The 22,160-nt window shown below is 38.9% G+C and overlaps 2 protein-coding genes across 2 annotated transcripts in view; one reads left to right on the forward strand and one right to left on the reverse strand.

The window, feature by feature from the left end:
* LOC139716584 (unconventional myosin-X-like) overlaps positions 1-349 on the forward strand; it is a 192,287-nt gene extending 191,938 nt beyond the window's left edge. Inside the window, exon 50 of the mRNA XM_071628111.1 lies at positions 139-349. Within this exon, the coding sequence (XP_071484212.1) occupies positions 139-210 (72 nt within the window). The 3' untranslated portion in view covers positions 211-349. The remainder of the gene's footprint in view (positions 1-138) is intronic.
* Positions 350-7,263: 6,914 nt separating this feature from the next.
* LOC139716592 (uncharacterized) lies at positions 7,264-13,263 on the reverse strand. The gene is made up of 7 exons (XM_071628120.1): positions 13,228-13,263; positions 12,094-12,253; positions 10,941-11,806; positions 10,066-10,168; positions 9,179-9,690; positions 8,488-8,691; positions 7,264-7,305 (listed from the first exon to the last, which is right to left on the reverse strand). Exons 1-7 carry the CDS (start codon positions 13,261-13,263, stop codon positions 7,264-7,266), a joined length of 1,923 nt encoding a protein of 640 aa, XP_071484221.1.
* Between the last annotated feature and the right edge of the window lie 8,897 nt (positions 13,264-22,160).

Below are 22,160 nucleotides of genomic sequence, written 5' to 3' on the forward strand. Positions count from 1 at the left end.
GGATCACATAAGATTTTATTTCTTTAAATACTGTCCAAGGTATTATTTTGCCTTTAATTTATGACACTTGTAATTCCAATCAGAAGTGTGCCACATATCTCTCATTTTTCACTTTTTTTTTTCTCTCCATCTTTCCAGGTGTTCGAAATCGCCAAGCTGATGAAAGCGTACATCAACGAAATCGTGAGGAGACGACAGCAAGTCTCGTAGTCCACGTCCACGGCCTTCATTTTGTAGTTCACCAAGCTATTGTCTTTCCATTTTTTGTTTTTTGTTTTGTAAATCACGTTCGGTACACAGTATTTGATTCCTTCTGTTGTTGTTGTTTTGGTTTTTTTTACCTTTTGGAGGTGGCATATATCAACTGCACGGTCATGCATGTACATTTCTCACAAAAAGTTATCAAGTTTAATATTGAAAGAATGAAGTTGGTAATATTGAGAAAGGTAGCTGTGAAGATTGCTTGTGAAAACGTAAAACATTTAAATCAGCGTGGATGCAGACTGCACAAATCCCTGTGCGGAATACATTAATATATACTGCTAATGCAGTAAAAATCATTTTCTGTGTAGTGTTTGTGAAAGAATTGTCATGGTTGATCAAGGTATAAAATGAAGGGTGAATTTTGTGGACCACAATGATTTCTCTTCATTTGTACAACCAGATTCACTTGCAAGGTTCCGAGCCTATAACCAACAAAAATCTGGTCAGTGTGAAACAGGCATCTTAGGGGCTCTGAAATCTATTAATATGTATATAACAAATAACATTAAGAATGATATCGGAATCTGGAACCTATCATATTTGCAGTTAAGTAGTTTCACTGCAGACTTGCTTGCTAGAGGTAACACCCCCCTCCCCCCCCCCCCCCAAAAAAAAAAAGGGTGGGGGAGAATAATAGAGGAGAGTCATTTACTTACAAATGCACCCCCTCTCTCCCAATAGTCAATGCTGCATATACTTCATTGAGCGGTTATGTGTAGTAAACTTTTAGATTTGACCGTAAATGAGAAGTAAGACACGTTCCCAACATGAACAAGCATCTAGTGAAAACAGTGTTTGTAGAAATTAGATATGTCTTTGTGTGTCTTGGTGTGTGTGTATGTGAAGCCTTTGGTGTGTAAAAACATTATTGGCACTTTAATGTGTACTGTGTCTTAGAAAAGTAGTATGGCTGAAAAAAAAAAAGAAAGAAAGAAAGAAAAAGGAAATGGAGATTGAAATATATGTGCTGCAGTGACCATAGTCTAATTTTGAAGGATTTCGTAAATGGTGCAGCTGTAACCAAAGAATGTGATGTTGCAGGATACAAAATTTAACTGTGAATCATGTGAAATGGATGATTTTACCCCTGCTGTTGCTGCTCTGTCATGAATTTTGTGTACAGTGTAGTTATGATGGCATTTAATAATAATTGAAGGTGTTTGGTTTTGTAGCCGACCATTGCATACATTCGATCCTTCTACAAATGTTTGCCTATAGATATTGATAAGTACGAACAAGGTGCACCTTGTAAAAGATCGGTATTAGGTAAGTAGTATGTTTTGCATATTTTGTTATAATAAACCTGTAGCTCAAGTCCACTGACTATTTAATATTGGTGCCTATTGTGATATCATTTGGAAGAAAAGAATATGACCAAGCAATGTGTAAAAGAGATGATGAACAGTCTTACATGTACACATGTCTGTGCAAATGTTGGTATAGTGTTATTTGATGTACATACTTCATGAATCATGGGGAATGTTTGACAACAAAGTTCATTTGACAGGAATGCTTTATGAAGGTGAACACTGTAGATTGTATAGACAGTTGACATTGGGTGTTCCCTGATGAATTTCCTGACGAGGTCATCATTGCTAATTTCACTAGACATTCCCGACTTAAGAACTGGTTTGGCGCACATGCACACGCACAAATACACATATGCACGCACAAATACACACATGCACACACAAACTCACGACATTACAGGCTTTATGAATTTTTTAATTGGTGCATAAATGATGCACACAATCTGTCCAAATTAATGCATTTTCCTGTAAACTAGTGCAGACTAAATATTTGGTTTGATGCCAGGAGGGCTTTACAACATACTTTAGAACAGGTATTTTAGAGCAGAAAGGTGTCATGGGAACATACTACCTTAAACATCAATCCATGTGGCTTTCACTTTATTATCACTGGCTCCAGATAAGGGATTTTTGTTGTTACGGTCTTACTTACTTTTTTCTTCAATGAATGAATGAATGAACAATCCATTGCAACTTTATATGCCATGGGGCTCAAAGTAATGTGGCAATGGATGTATACCAGACTTTCTACTCAGCAATTTTTGCACTGGATATACATTGTGATGGATTTTGAAGTCAATGATTTTGACATAGAATGAAAATGTAGTCATGATATGCTGATTTTATTTTATAAAGTATTTTTGTGTGTATGCATCCAGTGGAAATGACATCAAGACTTGAAGGGGCCAACTCATTCATGGAATGCACATACTTGTGGGAATGTGAAATAGATTTGTGTCCATTTCTGAATGCAACTCTTGACATTAGTAATGATGACTAGTATGTGGCCATCGATTGTCCACCTGTAGTTATTTAAAGTTTGCAAGGAAATTGACTTATAACTATGCGTAAATGTGTTGAAATATCGTGGACTCGGTTTTATTGTGCGTGTGTGCGGGAGCCCCATTGTAAATATTGTACAGTTTTGTGCTCGAGCAGAGTCGGAAAGTCACCACGGAAAGTGTGAATATATTTGTATGTTGTGATGGTACAGTGAAGACGTTTTGTGCCCAATCGGCACCAGCAGTACTTTATGTCGTTATTCACTTCCGGTAATCATGATTTTTTTTTTCACTCATGTCCCTCAGTGATGTAAGGGTCATTTAGATAGTCGCATGGTAGCCATGTTGTAACCAAAATGGTAGTGTAACAATTCAGGTACAATGTATGTGTCCCCTATGGGACACAGGTTATCTGGAATCTTCTTATCTCATCATTATATGTTCTTCTACTGAGGAGATTATGGAGACCAAAAACTACAATTGTTAAAAAGCCTGCATATCATTATGCACTTTCAAAGGAAGTAGCATTGTGGCACAACCTTTATTTTCCTATTGATTAATGTACCTGATAGGTAATTCAGAAAATATAAGCACTGTCATATAAAGAGTGAATATGGTTTTATAATGTAAGATAAGTGCTATTTTAATCAAATGTCTGGTGATTTGAAAAGAGAGGCTTTTGCCAGTTTATTGAATACCGAGTAGCTGTGTCTACACTTACACAATGAATTGTCTGAGAGTGTTACAATTGACTGTGTGTTATATACCTGTCTTATTAATATTATATTTTGCTCAACTCTTGTGTTCTGAAATTCTTTCATTTTTTTTTTCCTTACGTCAAACATCTCTATGCATTCTTTTCTATGTTTGAATCTACAAAAACACAGGAACCCACCCATGCACATTATCATTTTGGTACTGTACAGTTTCAATTTGCAGTGTCTAAACCACCAACAAACATTTGTTGGTATTTCTGTTGCTGTTTTTTTCCCCCTCTGTTTCAGGGAGGAAAATTCAAAAAGACACAAGCTGTTGATGGCCTTCTTGGAATATGACTAATTTGAGGTGAAGGGAGAAGAATTATCAGATCATTGTCATCCTATGTTGAGATCAAATCATGTTAGCAAGCAGTGTCAATTTGAAACCAAGACAAAAAAAAGGGAAAAAAAAGAAGGAATGAATTAAGAATTGATATACAGTACCACTATTTTGCTCTATATTTTGAAGCATACTAACAGTGTACCAGTAGTCAAAGCCTGCAAGTAGAATACTTCGTAGCCTTGGAGAAGATAATTTTTAGTCAAATAAAAATATGACAAATTAAATTTTGCAATATGACTCTGGCAAGAGCACAAGGGCACACATACAGTCGTACTAAAAGAGTCTGCATTGGCGAAGAATAGAGCACATATAGGTAAATATGCTAGTAAGTGTAATGCAAGACAAGAATTCCTAGGCAAACTATATGGCCATCTATGATATTGGCTCTCCCTCGTTCCTTATCAGACTTAAATTTTAAGCAGACGAAACAAAAAATGCCAGGGATCATAGTGCTACACATGAAAAAGTCACACTTGTAAAAGGAGTGTAAGTACTGTTTTAATTGGATGGCTGGATCAGATGAAACAAACAAACAAAAAAAATGGCGAATAAGTTGTCTGATTTACTGTGATTGTATGAGTTCTTTGGTTTCAACTGTGATGCAGCTAATTCAATGATATATTTTATTTGAGAGTCTGTACACTGCATCCAAGAATGTGAGAGTTCTTTTTGTTTATATATGAACATATAAATACATTTTTATACTCAAAATATTGAAAGGAAAAACTATGACAGAAAGGAATAAAGAGTCCTTATACAAGATATCTCATGCTTGTCTTTGTCAGACATTTATTGTGTATTTTTCGATTGTTTCTTCAGTGGGTGTTTTTTGTGAGTGCCTGCCAGTTCATTGTGGATACAGCTGATGATTATCTTTCTGTCTGTTTGTCTGAATACATACACATGTAGCAACATACAGTGGACTCCCGATTTAACAAAGTCCTTGGGACCGGCAGTTTTCTTTCGTTATATCGAAATTTCATTACAACCGAACAAATAAACAATAAAAAACATAGAGCTGATAATGCTGCGGTATGAATTTTTTACTTCGTTTTAACTAGAATTTTGTTATAACTGTGTTCGTTGTAACGGGAGTGTACTGTAATTGCCTTCCTATTCCTTGCCACAGTAGGGAAACAAAGCCCAACTCCATTCCCATAATAATCATTCTACCTACTATGCATAGGCACAACTAACCTCTTTGCTCATTACCTTTGATGGATATAGTTTGAATGGCAAATTTCATTGCCTGTATTCACAAATAAGGAACAGAAAAAATACATTTATCTGTACCTAAAAAGAGTGCTCATATATTAAACATTCCACATCAATAGATATTTAATACATGCAAAATAAACTTTAAACTTTTCAACCAGTGGCAAGCAATGCCTTTAAAAATTCTCACTAAAGCACTGCTTTTGACATAGTTTATTACAACCATTATGCACTGTCGTCACATCTAAATCCTGTGTAACTTCAGAAATACTGATTATATATGCCAAAAATTTATAATTTATCAACCTTTGAGTTTCATGATGTACAATTGTATGCCTAAAGTCAGCAATATCTGGTATATCACAATGTCATATTCTTTTGGAAAAGTACTGTATACGCTATAATTTTCGCGTACGTAAATTTTCGCGAATTGTTGCTGTCACACATTTTCGCGAGTGGTTAAATTCGCGATTGGGGGACCAGAGAAAATATGAAGTGGCAAAGAAAGTGTGAATTTTCAACTTACTAGCAAATAAGAATGATACTAGTTATACACTGCATGAAAAAGACTTGCCAAACTCTGTGAACTAGTAAGTTAGAATTCAACATTTTTGAAGTGGTTAAGTCCATCGCGCTAGATTTCTGACGAGTAGACCCCTTGCGATAATGGATTGGCTCTCTACAGTATTCGTAAGTAGACGTGGACGTGCCTAAACAAGCTTAGCCAGTATGGTCTGTTCGGTAAGCCGTGACATGGTATACTAGTACTGAAATGTTCGTATCATCAAGGCAAGGGATTCATTTTGGAAGGTAATATTTTCGCGTGTTGTTAATTTCGCGAATAGCTCCCGACTCGCGAAATTCGCGAAAATAAAACCCCCGCGAAATATATAGCATATACAGTACAATGTATGTAGTCCAGCTTGAAGCATACATGGTGCAGTTTTAAAGTGCTCGATATTTTGAAAAAATGAGGAAGTACGACTGGATGGGCACTACATAAACCATTAACCCTCCGGCAGGGAAACACAGAAGCATATTTCAAATGGCTAACAAGAATAAAACCCCTCTTAGATTCGGTTGCGTGGTGTGTTTGTTTGTGTATTTCATCAGCCGTATCGGCTCTGATACACAGAGGTGTGAAGAAGCACTTCTAGTAAACATGGTGGAAGACAGTGCAATGACCTTCCTTCCTGTTTCATAGCAATGGGCATCATTACAACATGGACCTTCTACACATGGACATTCATCGCTCGTTAATTAATTCAAACACCTGTTTCTGTCAAAAGCGTCACTAAAGCATTTTAAGCGTGCTTTCCTGCTTTGATCTTATCACCGCCGACAACCAGTCTGGATAAAAACAAGACGACGCTTCAAGAAATCTAAAAACTACATGCGCAGAAGATAGTAATTCTCTTAAATCAAGAAAAATGCATGTGCAGTTGTAGTGTACATTGGGAAATTATCGCTCAAGTAATTTCATTTGCGAAATGCGCATACTTTGCAAGAGAAAGCAATTATTTTGACAGGTTGGTTGTGATTTGTAATCTAATTTTCCCCATTTTTCGCACATTGTTCCAGAGTAAACATGGGCAGTAACCGTAGATGACATGTATGTCCTATCATTGAGCCATGTTACATGCTTGTCCACAAGTGTCCACTTCAGTACTTTTAAATTTTGTGGCAGGAAAACTGCTGCTCCCTTTCATCGGTGTTTATTCAAAGGCAGTTGAGTCTGAAAAGGTACCTCAGCAAAATAAAACCGCAACGAGGGAAATGGTTCTTTTGTCAGTGCCGATGCACGATTGCACAATCGTCATTATCCAAGCACCTGAATGTACTCATTAAGATACACATAATCAGGTGGCGGCAGTGATGATGAGATCAAAGAAAGACCTTCGTTTCTAGTCCATGTATAGTAGGTCCATGATTACAATGCACATAGAATGATAGGCAGCATTTGCCATGTGACTTTCAAAATCAAAATCTCTGAACCAGCCAGAGAACTCTGCAATGTACGGGCAACTTCCCCTGCAAGCAGATTTGTAAACTCAACACTGAACAGTGATATATTTCTAGCTTGATTCCACGTGTTGGTGCTCCAAAATACTTTTGCTTCCTCCCTTCTCATCAGAAAGTAACAGGTGGCCATTCAGCGCACTCTTGGTAGTATTTCCAATTTGAAATGTCCAACATGCATGGTCAGAAAATTGTTAACATTCTTGTGTTTTATATAGTACTGTGGTCATCAAAATATCAAACAGCAATTTTGAACATGGAGAATGTTCTGTGGCAAAGTTTTCTACCAAAACTGACATCTAATGGCGATGCGTGGCATCCTGCTGGTGATGGTTCTGGACAGGGGTCTGTTTTCAATCCAGAGAAAGGTTGAGCTTCCTAGCCGACATCTTTACCTGAAATAATACAAGACAGGTGGTATGTAGATGTCAATGATCAGTGAAAACCATGGGCAGACAGAGAAGATCCCTTGGTAACTATGTCCCAAAGCTGCAGAATTGTTGGGTCTTGTACAGAAATGAACAGTAATGATGATAACAACCTCAAACAAACAATGATTTTCACAAAATACTTTCAAAACTTTTCTTTACAGTTGCCTTGGCTGGGATGCACAGATGCAAAACCAGAGAGACAGACATGGCAACTGACATAGTGAAAATAGAATTTGGTTACACCACAGATTTTCAAGGAGAGTAATACATTGGCATTAAGAGGAAACTAAGAAATAGAGTCAACAAGTTTGTCAGGGATAGTACACCCTGATAACATGAATTAATAACAAATCAGTGACATTTGGCAAGGGTAAGAAAGGGATTATTAAACCAAAATGTTCAACAAAGATAGAGGGTAGTTTAATTCAAACTAGGATTTGATTGGAGAGGGTATAGGTGGGATACGGGAATCAGTCAAGGAGGGTAGAGCATGGGTGAAGGTGGGAACACAGATTGGATGGGGAACAGGATGAATGCAGGGATAGGCAAGGTATAGGGGAGTTGAGAAGGGAGAGGTGTAGAGGAGGGTGTAGGAGAAGGTGGGAATAAAGCTGGGTGGGGTGGGAAAACAGGTGGGACAGGGATATTGGTAGGGTACTGCTAGGGGGGGTCAAGTGGGGTGGAGCATATGTATTAAGAGTGGGGAAATAAGAGGGGAAAGGCTGAGGTAGGGGAACAGGTAGGGTGGGGGATATTTGTAGGGTACAGGGGGTCGAGTAGGGTGGAGCATAATACATGTAATGGTGGGGGAATAAGAAGGGAAAGGATGGGTGGGGAACAGGTTGGATGAGAAATATTTATCAAGGTACAGGGGAGTCAAGTACGGTGGATCATAAGTGAGGATGGGGAACAGATTGGATGGGGGACATTTATTGGGGTATCTACGGGAGTCAAGTAGGGTGGATCATAAGTGTGGATGGGTCACAGGTTAGTTGGGTCACAAACCTACAGTTGCATGGTTGACTGGAAGGAATACGTAAAGAGGAAAAATAGTAGGGATGGACAAAGATCTGAAGCAGGGTGAGGGAATGTGTGGAGTGCTAGAGGGGCGGGGCTAGCCGATGGGGGCCGTCTAGTATCTCTCACCCTCTCCCTGTTCCTCTGCATGTCCCGTAGCATGGTGCGGACCATGGCCAGCTGGTCCAGCTCTTCCCTCTTCCGGTCCTCGGCGTCCTCCACCTGGTGACGGTACTCTTGCCGGTGGGTCTCCAGACCGGCTAGTCTCTCCTCCAGGCTCTTGATCTCGTCTCTCAGCTGCTGCTGCTTCTGGACAATGTTGCTCATTTGTTGCTGCATCAGAGGAATGATAAAGAGCAACAAGTAATGGTAAGCATTGCACCAGAACATTAGAGATACCACTGTTTCTGGAGTGACTGATTTATTTTGACTTGATTTATTGTTTTCTGCATGGTATAAGAATCAGTTTAGAATATACCTGTAAACTATTGTGGTACATTAAGTTGCAAATAGTAATCTGATATTGTTACATGAGGAAAAGATAAATGCTCAAACAGCCTAAAAGATATTATGCAAAAGGATTGCAAGAAAACATAAGACAGCATAAGATTTAGGATAAACATACAAAGTGAAGAAAAGACATCTTTGCTTGATTATCTATGGGAAAACACAAATGCACAAGGCAGTGTAATGCAAAGTGGAAAACAAAAAATATTAAACATAAGTGAGAAAATGAACAGTAAGTTATAGAGATATCTTTGATACAAATCACATGTCAAAATAACAATTCTAATTGAAGCATTGTGCCATCAAAGAATACCTTGTGCTGTGCAATCTCTGTATTGTGTTCCTCCACCCTCTGCAGAACGTCCGCCTCTTCGCTCTCCAGGGCCTCACATCGTATCCCTAGCGACTGGTACTCATCTTCAAGTCTTCTGGCCTCCTCCTCGGGACTTATCCTCCTCTTGGCAGCTCCGCCCCGTCCCCTCTCCCCCAATCTCCCCGCATCACCCCCACCCTCAGTCCTTGCACCTCCTGCCCCTCCCTTGCTCCCATGTTCCACACCCCCCTGAGTCCTTGCTTGGACACGCCCACCAGTTGGCGGTCCATCTGCATATTTGGCAGGCGTGTATTCCCGAGTTCTCTGGTCTGCAGCTGCTATCTGATGATTGGACGGAAGTGTTTGGGTGCGGTTGCCACTCTCTCGAGGTGGGCCATCGTGATTGGATGCTGCACGGGGCGGGGTCACACGTGGATGTGCCCCACCCCGCTGACTCGAAGAGGTGGCAGATATGATGTCTTGGAGGGTGGCGTTTAGTGTTGTTGAAGTCACTGAAAAGTTTTATCCAACACAAAATGGGTTTGATTTAAAGAACAGTCTGAGACATGATATGAAATATACTGGAAACTATTCAAAAGAAAACAAAAACAAAAACCTGTATACCAGAAGGTATGCAGTAAAGTGACGGAGTGAACAGATAGGCAACAGTGCATTTACGATACTAGCCTCGATGCAAAATCGCAAAAACAGCATCTTGCCAAAATGTTTGTGACCTCTTCAGTAGCCAAAGTATTTGTACTAATAAATAGCAGCTGTTACAGTAGCCACACATTGCCATGTTCATGATTTTATGTAAGACACATACAGTGTAAGACGAAACATACATCATCATTATCTACCAAAAGGAGATGAATACTTCTTGTTACCTCTCGTTCTACACGTAGGGCACTTGATCCTGTCCTCCGCACAAGCCTCACAAAATGTGTGGCCACACGGGATTAGAAGTGTCGGAGAGTGGTCTGGGGCAATCTGCAAATGGTATATAATAGGACAATAAGAAATGAAAATCATATTTATCTCTACAATAATGGCTAAAATGAAAGCAACTTTACAGAAAAGCAGTTATCTTTTTCTCTCATTGCACTATTTGCGCCCCTCATGAATAGAGTTTCTACCTCACTACCTGTATTATAGAACCACCTTTTGTCATAAAAATTCAGATAATTGTCCTGTTTCACATGACCTGTATTAATGCTTGACTTTTATTAAGCCCGTATAGCAAGTTTAAGAATGTTACATGTACTACAATGAAATCCCTTGTTGTTTTGTTTTGTAGATTTCTGAAGTCAAAATCTATTAAAAAACTGTGCACACGCACAAAATTATTTAAGTACCAATGATCATATGACAGGCAGAATAAATCCACAAGAACTTACTGAGTGCATCCTAAAAATCACATATTTTCTTATGAAATAATGTATATGATATTGTATTCAATAATCTGCAGCTTTGGCCATGCACCTGTAGGGATAGAGTAGGCTTTTTTGAGGCAAATAGATATTACAGCACAATAAATCAATAAGTAATTTGTTCCAGTTCAATGATTCTAAAAGCAGACAGAAGAGTAAAAGTGAGATCCACTTATCACAGGAACTTACTTCATTCTTTGGTTAAAGGCATTATACCATTGAATTGTAATTCATAAAAGAGTGATAATACATAAGATATGAATGTGACATAAAACCGTATGATCCTTCCTTAAGCCAAGACATTTCTACACGTATTTGGATGATCAACCCACCATGAGCTGCTTGCATTTACTGCAATGATGAGCTTCAATCTTCTCCCCACTGCCAGCATGTTCATCATCGTCGTCATCCAGCAGGATACTCTTAGAGGTGTACCCGACTCGATTCATCACGTCCCGCCGTTCCTCTCTCATCTCCGCCTTGACACGACTCGCTATCTGGTCCGCCAGCCTGTCGAAGGCGTCCGGATCAATGGTGGACACCTGTCTGTGCCTCTCGCCTGATAGGTCAGTCTCTGTCCTGCTATTCTCTGATTGGTCGGTTTGAGTCCTGCCATTCCCTGATCGGTTGACATCATGGTGGTCTATCTCAAACTCTCCATTTTGTCTTCCAGAAATATTTCCCTCCCAAGGATTATTTGTCTCTTGTTCCAAGAGTGCATTTGACCTTTGTGACACAGTTAAGTCTGGTTCAGAGCTGAATCTATGAAAAGTATTTCCAAACTCTTCTTGAGTCACTTCACGATTTTTCCTCCTGCTTAACTCTGTATTGTGTAATGAGCTGACATGACTATCATTTTGCATGCTATGATGTGCTTTATGTTCTGATTTATACTCATTTTTCATCGATTTTTTAGAATCAACATGATGTTCTTTCACCTTTGACCTCTCTCCCTGGGACACATTCCTTCCCGAAGGTGGGCGTGACCCTTCGCTAGCATTGCTCCTCGCACTCGAAGGGCGAGAGTTTCCCTTCCTGTGAGCACCAGAGGGGGTGCTCTTCGAAGAGTTTGTGCCACTGCGAACTGGGGAGGCAGACCTTGTTCGCAAACTCTGTTGGGTCTTGGCTGTCCTGTTTGTTGATGGTGCTGCTGCTTTCTTTTTTGTGGCATTACTGCCAACGGTCCATGATAACATGTCTAGGAACAAAAAATTATCGTTGAAAACAATGAATGACAATGTCACACTTCTAATCTGCAATATCAATCATTTTCCAAAGATGTGATAAATCTAGTGCATTTGGTGACTTCTTGTTACAAACAAACAAACAAACCACCCAAGAAATGCTACCAAGCTGAGCTGAAGAACTGAAAACATTATTTCTTACGGAGAGCTAACACCATATGTAAACACACTTAAGGTTCCTGTACAAACAAAGCACAGAATGCATAATAGACAGACCAACTCCTTGCTACACTACATGTACCTTGTTTCTTTGCCGCTGAAGATGTCTTGGTGCCCTTGTCCCTACTGGGTCTGGCCACAGAGGGCGCTATGTCTACCACCTTTGGGCTGCTTTCCTCATCATCGATCTGGAGTGATCGTTCCCGCATCCAATTTGCCTGCATGCGTTTGATCTCCTCCACCTGCAAGTGAGTCATGCAAACATGGGATATGGTAAGAATTTTTATGACTATTTCAAAACATTCTATCGATATATCATGGAATGATATTCAAAAACAAAGATGCAATTTATCACGATGGCACATCAATGCTGAAATGCTTTTTTTTTTTTTTGCTTTGTTTTTGCAATTTACCAAGTCAGTAAAATTCATAATAGAATTATTGAGGATACTACCCGAGTATGTTATTGTTATCTTTGGTGTACAGTTAATTAGGTCACAGAACCACTGCACTGACAAAATAATAACATTTCACAGAAACAGGATATGTAGGCCTACATCACCTGGATGTTGTCTAGACCATATTCTACATTTTATAGCTCAATATTATGACTATCGTAAAGGGCTTAATAAACACTTGTGTGTGGAATGGTATTTTGCCAGTTTTAGTACCAATGCCTACCAATAAACCAGATAACATGATGGGAAAATTGATTAATACATTGTACTTCTACTTAGTATTATTATCATTATTACTAATACTTACACTAATACTGATACTTATTACCAAATATTGGTACCCTGGTAAATGTCTTTGACTTTGTTGACATGTATTTTTTATGGCCATTTTTTATTGTAGAATATTATTATCATGTCATGGACATTGTCTACAGTGTACATGATCTACTCTTAAAATTCATTTATTCACTTAATATTCATCCCATAATATGTGCATGTCGGACTGCCCAAGGAAAATGATACCGACCTGCTATCAAAATACCGTACAGAATGTGGCATCACCAGTTTAGCTAGGTCTAGACCTTCTGGGGTGAATTTTGTTGGTTTGTCTTTGTTTGAACAGGATGCCTAAAAATGCCCCTCACCAATATCAACGTATGGGACTGTTGTGTGTCGATTACGTTCAGCGCTGTTTAATGAGATATAGTTTCTACACCTGGTTTGTTTCCACAATTGAATGCATTTAACGTTACATTTACCTTCTCCGTTAGCCCTCCTTTCAGTTTTGACGACATTCTCACCGAAACTTTCAAAAGATCTCATCATAGCAACGTGAATAATGTAACGTTGGAGGGTCCTGCGCTTAATGCTACACCTGCACCACAGTATCAGCATATGCAGCTCTCGGATCGACGGCGTCGTGCAGCCAATGGCAACGTCAGCTGAGCCACTCGCCCCCGCCCCGTGATGGGATCAGAACAAGATTGGCATGCATGCAGCAACATGGTCAAATCGTCAAGACTTAGGTTTTGAGACATATTTCCTAACTCTGATGCAACAATTAACATTCAGACGCAGGTCTAACAGGTTACCTATCAATAACCATCAATAATTTTCTCGAGAGTGAATGATGATTTATGTTCTCTGAAAGAAGTTGGAGATGAGTTCCATTATTAAATTTTAATCACGTGTCCTTTCTCTATCAGTACAGAAAGGCAGGCGTACCAAGGAGGTACGCTCCTTGGGTGTACATACCAAAACAATGTTTCATTAAATCTTGTGCTTACCACTTGGGTAGATTGTTTAGTGTAGATAAAGGGTGCAATAAAAAAAAAAACATGTAAAATTCATTAGAATAGTAATGTTGTACTACTCTGAATCATTTATTGATGAAACTTTTGTTATAATAATACAGTTACCATTGCAGGATGGTTAAACAACCAGTGCGTTTAACAATGCAATGAAACACAACAATAATATATTAGTTTATAGTGTTTTTTAAGATAATAATGAGTTCACTACTTGCAAACAATTGTATCAGTTATTGTATACATGTTCATTTTATAGTTTATACACATATTCATTATTATGTTCATTTTTTACACACTTATTCATTATTGTTTAATGTTCTTCTTGAGAAACTCTCATACTCCCAATCGCAGGGGGTTGATAGAGTTTAATAAAATCTTACAATCTTGCAAACATGGCAACTAAGTCCAAAAGTGGGCCTATACTGAGTATTCTTATACTCAATTTCACTTGGAACTGGTGCATTGTTTAGTGGATCACTGGAAATTATACCAGTGTGTGTAATCGTTTGAGATGCATGTTTATCACACTACTTTTAAACTGCTAAGTAGCAGTTTAAAAATCGTATGATCATATAATCTTGTCTTTCCCGTACATAGAGTAGGCCCTGTTCCCCCATCTATCTACATGTATATCCAGGGAGGTGAGACGACACCTCCCTGATGTATCTAACGACGTAAATCCGTACCGAGGAGTGGGGAGGGGGGGGGGGGAGGTGATCGGCGAAAGTCACCATCACATACAATCACGATTACAAGCCCACAACCGGACCGGCGCAACACAGTGTGTGTGTGTGTGGGGGGGGGGGGGGGGGGGCTTTGGGGGAGCTGCCCCCCCCCCCAATTTACAGGGATCGAATGTTTGCATCCCTCACTTTTTGTGCATGAAATATTTGGTGGAAGGGAAGTGGCAGCAAAGATATGAAGACCTTTTGTTTTTGTCTTTGTGTTGTTTGTGCTGTCAGCCGACTTTCGGCCGAAAATCACACCTCAGAAACATGAAGACTTTTTTGTTGTTGTCCTCTTTTCTTTTCTTTTCTTTTTTTTTTCTTGACAGACGATTTTGACACCCCCCCCCCCCCCCGCTTTTCAAAAACGTATAATAATAGCGTCGCACTGCACATAATGCAGAAATGAAATCAATAAAAATGGTAATATGCATATCCATTTCTTTGAATGTATAATGTAGTATATTGATATTTCCCTATAGCTATTGTGTTTCTCACTTTTCTTGATTTAAGTCAATTAAAGCAATCATCCCCAGGGCATTGTTCCATTTCAACGCCTAGGAGGTGGGGCAAAATATGGAAAATATGTGAGAGAGAGCGGAGTGAACAAGAGAGAGAAGGGATGGGAGGGGCAGGGGCGTCGATCCGTTTCACGATGGGGGGGGGGGGGGGGGGCTTGGAGTTGGCTGTGCGAGGGAGTGGAGCGACCGAGCGGGGGAAGGGTGTGGGAGGGGTTCGGTGTAAAAATGGCAGAGGTAAAAATGGCAGGGGTAAAAATGGCAGGGGTAAAAATGGCAGGGGTAAAAATGGCAGAGGTAAAAATGGCAGAGGTAAAAATGGCAGAGGTAAAAATGGCAGAGGTAAAAATGGCAGAGGTAAAAATGGCAGGGGTAAAAATGGCAGGGGTAAAAATGGCAGTGGTAAAAATGGCAGGGGTAAAAATGGCAGTGGTAAAAATGGCAGGGGTAAAAATGGCAGGGGTAAAAATGGCAGAGTTAAAAATGGCAGAGGTAAAAATGGCAGTCAGAGGTAAAGTTGTCAGTGGTCGAAATGTCAGTGGTCAAAATGCTAGAGATAAAAACGCCATTGATAAAAATTTAGTCGTTGAAATGCAAGAGGACGAGGTAAAAGTGACAGAGATTCTTTTTTTTCTTCATGTTTCTGACACCTTTCTAGCAATACGCGCTTTTCGTGCCTTCTTCTCCTGAAACAAAGCACGGGGGAGACCGGGGAGAAATGGGACACGGGAAGAAATATGGGACACTCATGTAACTTGAAAAATGCTCGGCCAGTCAACAATCCGATAATATATCAGTAAAAAGATGAACCTCGGTACACCTGAAAATGGACATATTAACCACTATACAGCTCTACAGGTATCTTGTCAGTAAAATATCAAACTCACTTTAGATCTAGAAGGTCCTATACTATATTAATAAGTATTTTTAAAAGTGTGCAAACTTTTGAAAATAAAATTGCTTGATAACAGACATGCAGGTATGAAAAATTGGCACGGATCTTTTACTGTTTCTGTTACCACTGGGAGAAATTTAATAGCGCAGTGTTACATTTCTCCCCTCGGCACATGTAAAGAGAGTCTTGCAAAGCTTCAGCGATGGCTGTGTAAATTGAATCGCGATCTAATGGTAGTCATAGGCGGTGATTTCAATCTACTTGAATGGGATTGAATTGGATTTTCTTACTGTTGTTGTATAACGAGGGAACAACGTCATTTTCGGTGGCTGAATCTACCAATCTTTAGCAACACACCATGTTGACAACATAACGGAATCTGACATTGAAGCAACAGCTATAAAGTTTGAAAGGCATCAAACATCTAAATTTTTTTCGCCTGCGGATTCGTTCAACAATGATTGAAAGAAATCCCATGGCAAACTATCAGTTTTTACTCTCACTAGAACAGTTTATTGCTAAAGTTCGTCTCCAGTTTTAATAGTCATAAGTTTGTAAAGTGACCACAAAGTGTTCATTAACTTCGAGATATTTGTTTTTGCGCCATGTGATACTTGAACAATGTAATAAAATATTTTGCAAGAGCTTACTTATGTCTGCCGATACATCTGCTGTAGTTTGTTTTTTGCGTTTTGTATTTTTACTTCTACATTCGGATGTCGTGATCAGGCCTTGTGAGATAAATAGGCTCCTACGAAACCTGAATGTGAGAAAATAATATTGAACAGGTGAAAAATTAGCGGTTTGCTTCAACTACCCTATGTCCCCTTCACTTCTTTACACTAAACAGTTCAAAAACTGAAAAAAAAAAATGACAATATACTAGCCTGGACGTGAGCGGAATTCGTTTGTGTAAGAGTGTGTATGGGAGAGTATGTGTAATTATGTTTACACCAAAATTGGGTTTGTGTGTGACATGTGTGTGTGTGTGTTTGTGTGTGTGTGTGTGTGATAACTTCATTTGGCGAAACAACGTAGGATTATACATGTACTGTTTAAGGGCTTTGCAGCATTGTTGGAACCCCCTTATAATGATAGATAATAATGATAATAAAAATAATGATAACAATAATAATGATAATAATACTGAATAATAAAAGTAATTTCCCATAGGCCTACTGGGCTCTTAGCTGGTTTATTATTTCCTGCACAGAGAGAGATTACGCCACTGCAATTGAATCAAACTCAGAATAATGCGAGTGCTCTAATCTCTTTAAAACATAATTCAATCAATATTCTTCAAATCTGCAATTTGTATTTGAAAATTCGATAAATACAGTTTGCTCTGGCTAGGTTATCAATCAAAACCTCTTCATACGTTTATATCTGACGAAATCGCTCTCATTACTTCTGACATTTTACTTCTGCCATTTTTACCTGTGCCATTCTTACCTCTGCCGTTTTTACCTCTGCCATTTTTACCTATGCCATTTTTACCCCTGCCGTTTTTACCTATGCCATTTTTACCTCTGCCATTTTTACCTCTGCCATTTTTACCCCTGCCATTTTTACCCTTGCCATTTTTACCCCTGCCATTTTTACCTCTGCCATTATTTAATACCTCTGCCATTTTTACCTCTGCCATTTTTACCTCTGCCATTTGTACCTCTGCCATTTTTACCCCTGCCATTTTTACCTCTGCCATTTTTACCTGGCACCGTGGGAGGGGGGTGTCCCCCCCCCCCCCTTACACGAGGAAGATTTTGCATTTTCAGACCTCAAATTCATCGATCTTGTGCACATTTTTGGTGAAATTTTGGATTTTTTTTTCTGTCAAAAAAGTATAAGAAAATAATATTCACAGATAATTGATCGAGTAAATCGTGGTATCTCAGCTCTTGTTCCGCGTGTGCGACATGTATGTGTAGGCCTACTAAATGATAAATGGAAGTTGTCAGGGGAAGGGGAAGGGCGTGGTAGGGGTAGCCCCTCCCACACAACGGAGCTTTTGCATTTTTAGGATTGACATAGAACAATCTAATGCGCACTTTTGTGGAATATTCCGAAAATTGTCAATCCCCAAAGTGTCAATCAATAGATGGGAGAGTTGAATGAAAAGAGGATGAGGGAACTTTTAAATTTATTAGAATTGAAGTAATAGATCTGCATTTTGAAATGTGTCGTAAGTCTATAGGAAAAGGACCGAACGGGGAGTGTATTGAGAGAGAGAGAGAGAGAGAGAGAGAGAGAGAGAGATACTTTGCATTTTCAGAATTGAAATTCAGCAATCTGGTCCATACACTTTGGATAATATTTGGACAGTTTTCTATAAATAAGAAAGCAAGAAAATTTTCCTCATTTCGGGAATTATTGGGGGACAAAATGGCATATTTGCCCCCACCCTCGTCCTCCTGGATCGAGGTCACTGCATACAAGGGGAACTTTTGCATTCTTAAAATACAAATACTAATGAAAAAAATCTCGTGAACACATTTTTGATGGAATTCGGAAATATGTCAATTCCAAAAGTGATATAAAGTTTTTAAAGTGAAACCAAGCGGGGAAAGGGTTAAAATGAAAGGAGATACCCCCTTCCACCCGACGGAACTGTCTTTTGGGGTTTTTTTTTAAACTGAAATGGCAAACCTGGTGCACGCTTTAGGTGAAACATTTGGCTATCTGTCAATCTATATAGTATAGTAAATCTCTTGGAAAAAAGACCAGACGGGTGAGGGTGTGGGAGGGTTTTGCATTTTCAGAATTGAAATACAGCAATCTGGTGCACATTTTGGATAAAATATTTGGACAGTTTTCTATCAAAAAAGTTGGACAATTTCGTCATTTCAGGAATAATTGGGGGACAAAACGATAATTATGTTTGCCCCCTTCCCGTCCCCGTTCTCAAGGATCGACTGCCTTGCATACGAGGAGCTTTTTAGAATTCAAATGAAAATTAATTTAGATTCAATCTAAAAGTATACTGGTAAGTCTCTTGGAAAAGGGCCGAACGGGGGAGGGTGTGGGAGGGGGTATCCCCTTCCCACAAAAGAGAGATTTTGTTTTTTCAGAATTGACATACAGCAATCTGGTGCACATTTTGGATAAAATATTTGGACAGTTTCTATCAAAAAAGCGAGAAAAATTTCGTCATTTCGGGAATATTGGGGAACAAAATGATATGATGTTTGCCCCCTCCCCGTCCCCGTCCTCCAGGATCGATGCTTTTACATATAAACAAGGAGCTTTCGCATTTTGAGAATTGAGATGAACATTACTTTAGATGAAACATTTTGAAATCTACAACATTTCCACGCAGGCGGGGTAAATGCCCCTTTGCACCCCCACCCCCGTACAGGATCGACGCCCCTGATTGTCCCTGCATGTGTATGCCCATTTTAGATGTATCCTGGCTGAGTCATCAGAGTTATCGCCGTTTGCTCAGTGATTCAGAAATGGAGGGGTTCAACACATGGCGGTATATTTTTGTTTATTTGTTTGTTTGTTTGTTTGTTTGTTTGTTTGTTTGTTTGTTTGTTTTTTTGTTTTCGTATGTATAATTTGCAGGTGGCATAGTTGCGCGGGTCATAGCATGTATACATGTAAGCCTACATCGTTTGACGCTGTCAACGTTTGGACCATTCCTTATGTCGATATTACTACGCCTATTTTCGCGAACGAGCGCTTGAGAAATTATTTTCTATATATAATCCTAAAAGATAGCTGTTTATAGCTCTCAGAAGGCGGGAGTAAGAATGTCATGCAATATGCCGAAATTGATACAATCACATTTCTGCTTCTTCTATTTTTTATTTCAAATTTCGGGAGGGGGGATGATTGTACAGGTCGTCCCCCCCCCCCCCTCCTCGATTTCTTGGGGAATGCACCCCCCCCCCCCCCGGATTTACGCCCTTGACATTGTGTATGTATCTTATAGTCTTACATTTTAAAAAAAACTGAAACAGTTAAAATTTGCAACTTGAAAATTATATGCAGAGCTGTATCACATTAGGCCTAGGCTTATTAAGAACAGGCTGTATGTTATGTTTTAAATTCATATACTTATCATTCGATCCATGTCAAGCTGCTGCTTATGATCGCGGTCTCCTGCTTTTCTGTTATAATAATAACCAAACAAATATTGAATTTTAAAAATCAATTTATTCAAATCCCCTGTTATATTTTTTTTCTTTTTTTTCTAAAATTCGTTTAATAAAACGACGTGATATACTCCGAATGAATAATCAATTATCTACATACTCTACAAGTGTTGATTTAATGATTCACCTCCGAACTTTTTTGTGTGTGAATGATATGCTACACGTCTTATACAAGTTGTCATCGAATACTGTCATGTTCATAGTGTGTGTATATGTACCTTGAATTAATTTGCAAGACAGTATATGCTTGCTTAAATGTCGTGTAACGTTAATTTCTAAATATGTGTATTCTTTTGTTATGTGTGATTTGGAAAAAGGCAGAAATAAAATCAATCAATCAATCAATCAATTATCATTATTATTATTATTATCATTTTACTGTAAGCAGCAGTGACTGGAGCAAGTGCATGCCTTCTTCAACGCATATTGGGCCTGGTCCTCGCCAGACCGAGGCGCTATGCCACAAGACACTCATCGGACCAATCCTTAAAATTCCTAAAACGGGGGGGGGGGGGGGGGGGGGTCCCAGCTCCTTAATTCTGAAATCCCACAGATTTAATGGGACCATCATACAATAAAAAGAAAATGGCGTTTATGTTACTAAGCCCCTTCATACTTGTTTATATTCCAATGTCAATATTCAAGCAAGATTGAAGTTACTCACTCTATTGCAATATAATAATATTCTACAGAATTGAATTAGCCAGTTGGCATATACATGTATATATTTTTTTACCCTATATCAAAGAATCTGCCTTGCACCATATGCATTGCCACCCATATTTTTACTTTTTGTTGTACTAATAAACTTATAAGGCTAGGATATTTTTCCGCGATTATTTCTCTATTACCATGTCCTTTTCACTCGCCACAATATTATTTCGACATACATCTGACGAGAAGTTGCTGTGTCTGTTGAACGTTCTTGTCTGATTTTGTTGTCTTATTTTTATGTCAGTTTTGTCTCACTTTTTCTTGTCTCAAAGTTTCTCCTTTAGTAGTGTTATTGCTCTCCAATCTTGATTCATGTTTATTCGTGCGTATTTGTGTCTGTTTGTTGCTATTTCTTTTCAGTGAGCTTCCACTTATTTTTGTCTGTGCTTCATATTTATCTTCTTTTCCAGAGGTGTCCACATTCTATAAGCTTTTAGGTCCCTACATTTTTCGAATTTTGCGTACTGTTTATTTCACTCTGATCACTTCATGAAAAATGTGTAATTATCGTAAGGTTCCACAATTTTATTGTATACTCTTTTCACTGCACGTAATTCAGCCTACCTTATTCTCTTTTACCAAAGAAAGTGATATATTATTATGTATCAGTTTTTGTTGAAAATGAAATAAATTTTGAATTGAATTGAATTGAATAATGTGCTGACTGCAGTCATACCGTTTTATTTAGAAGATCTCATTGTACCTTGTAGCACAAGAATCAAAGTCTATAGTTTATGCCATACTGCGGCATATCTTATCCATCTGCCTTCATACTTGGATCTGGAAGTTAGTGACGTGACATGACCATTGTGAAACATTATCCAATACGCCCTCTTTGATCAACCTGAGGTAACTTTTAGAGCGGGTGTGGTAGCGCGTGTAGAAGTCCGATAAGCGTCAGACGTCTTCGCGAAAAGTCACCAAGCACTCGGCGGCTGAGCTTTGTGTTGGGCCATAGACGTGGTTCCCCATGTGTCGTATCTTGCACTATTGGATAAATGCATTCGTTCGTTGGACAGTCATCTTCTGTAAGTAGGACTTTCTTTCTAGCCTTTGTGCCATTTTAAAGTCTACTAATGCAATGTATAGTGAAAACTGTCTGTCGTAGAACGGGATATCGGGAAACGTTTGCGTCGGGAAGTGTCGGGTGTGATACCACGTGGAAATTATCGTCTGCTGTAATAACATCAATATATTGACAGTCCATAATCTGACTATAAGAATAAATAAAAAAGAGAATATTTTTAGTTGTTACAGGTACATTACAATGGGGGAAAAAAAATCTTCGTATCATTATGAGTCAGCTTTTTTTGTTAAGTTGTCGAGGCACTCAGCGAAATATGCCGGTACCATGAAAAAAGACAACTACAAA

This window comes from Diadema antillarum, unplaced genomic scaffold (assembly GCF_040938485.1).
Source record: "Diadema antillarum isolate AM-2024a unplaced genomic scaffold, OU_Dant_1.0 scf00000067, whole genome shotgun sequence".
NCBI lineage: Eukaryota > Metazoa > Echinodermata > Echinoidea > Diadematoida > Diadematidae > Diadema > Diadema antillarum.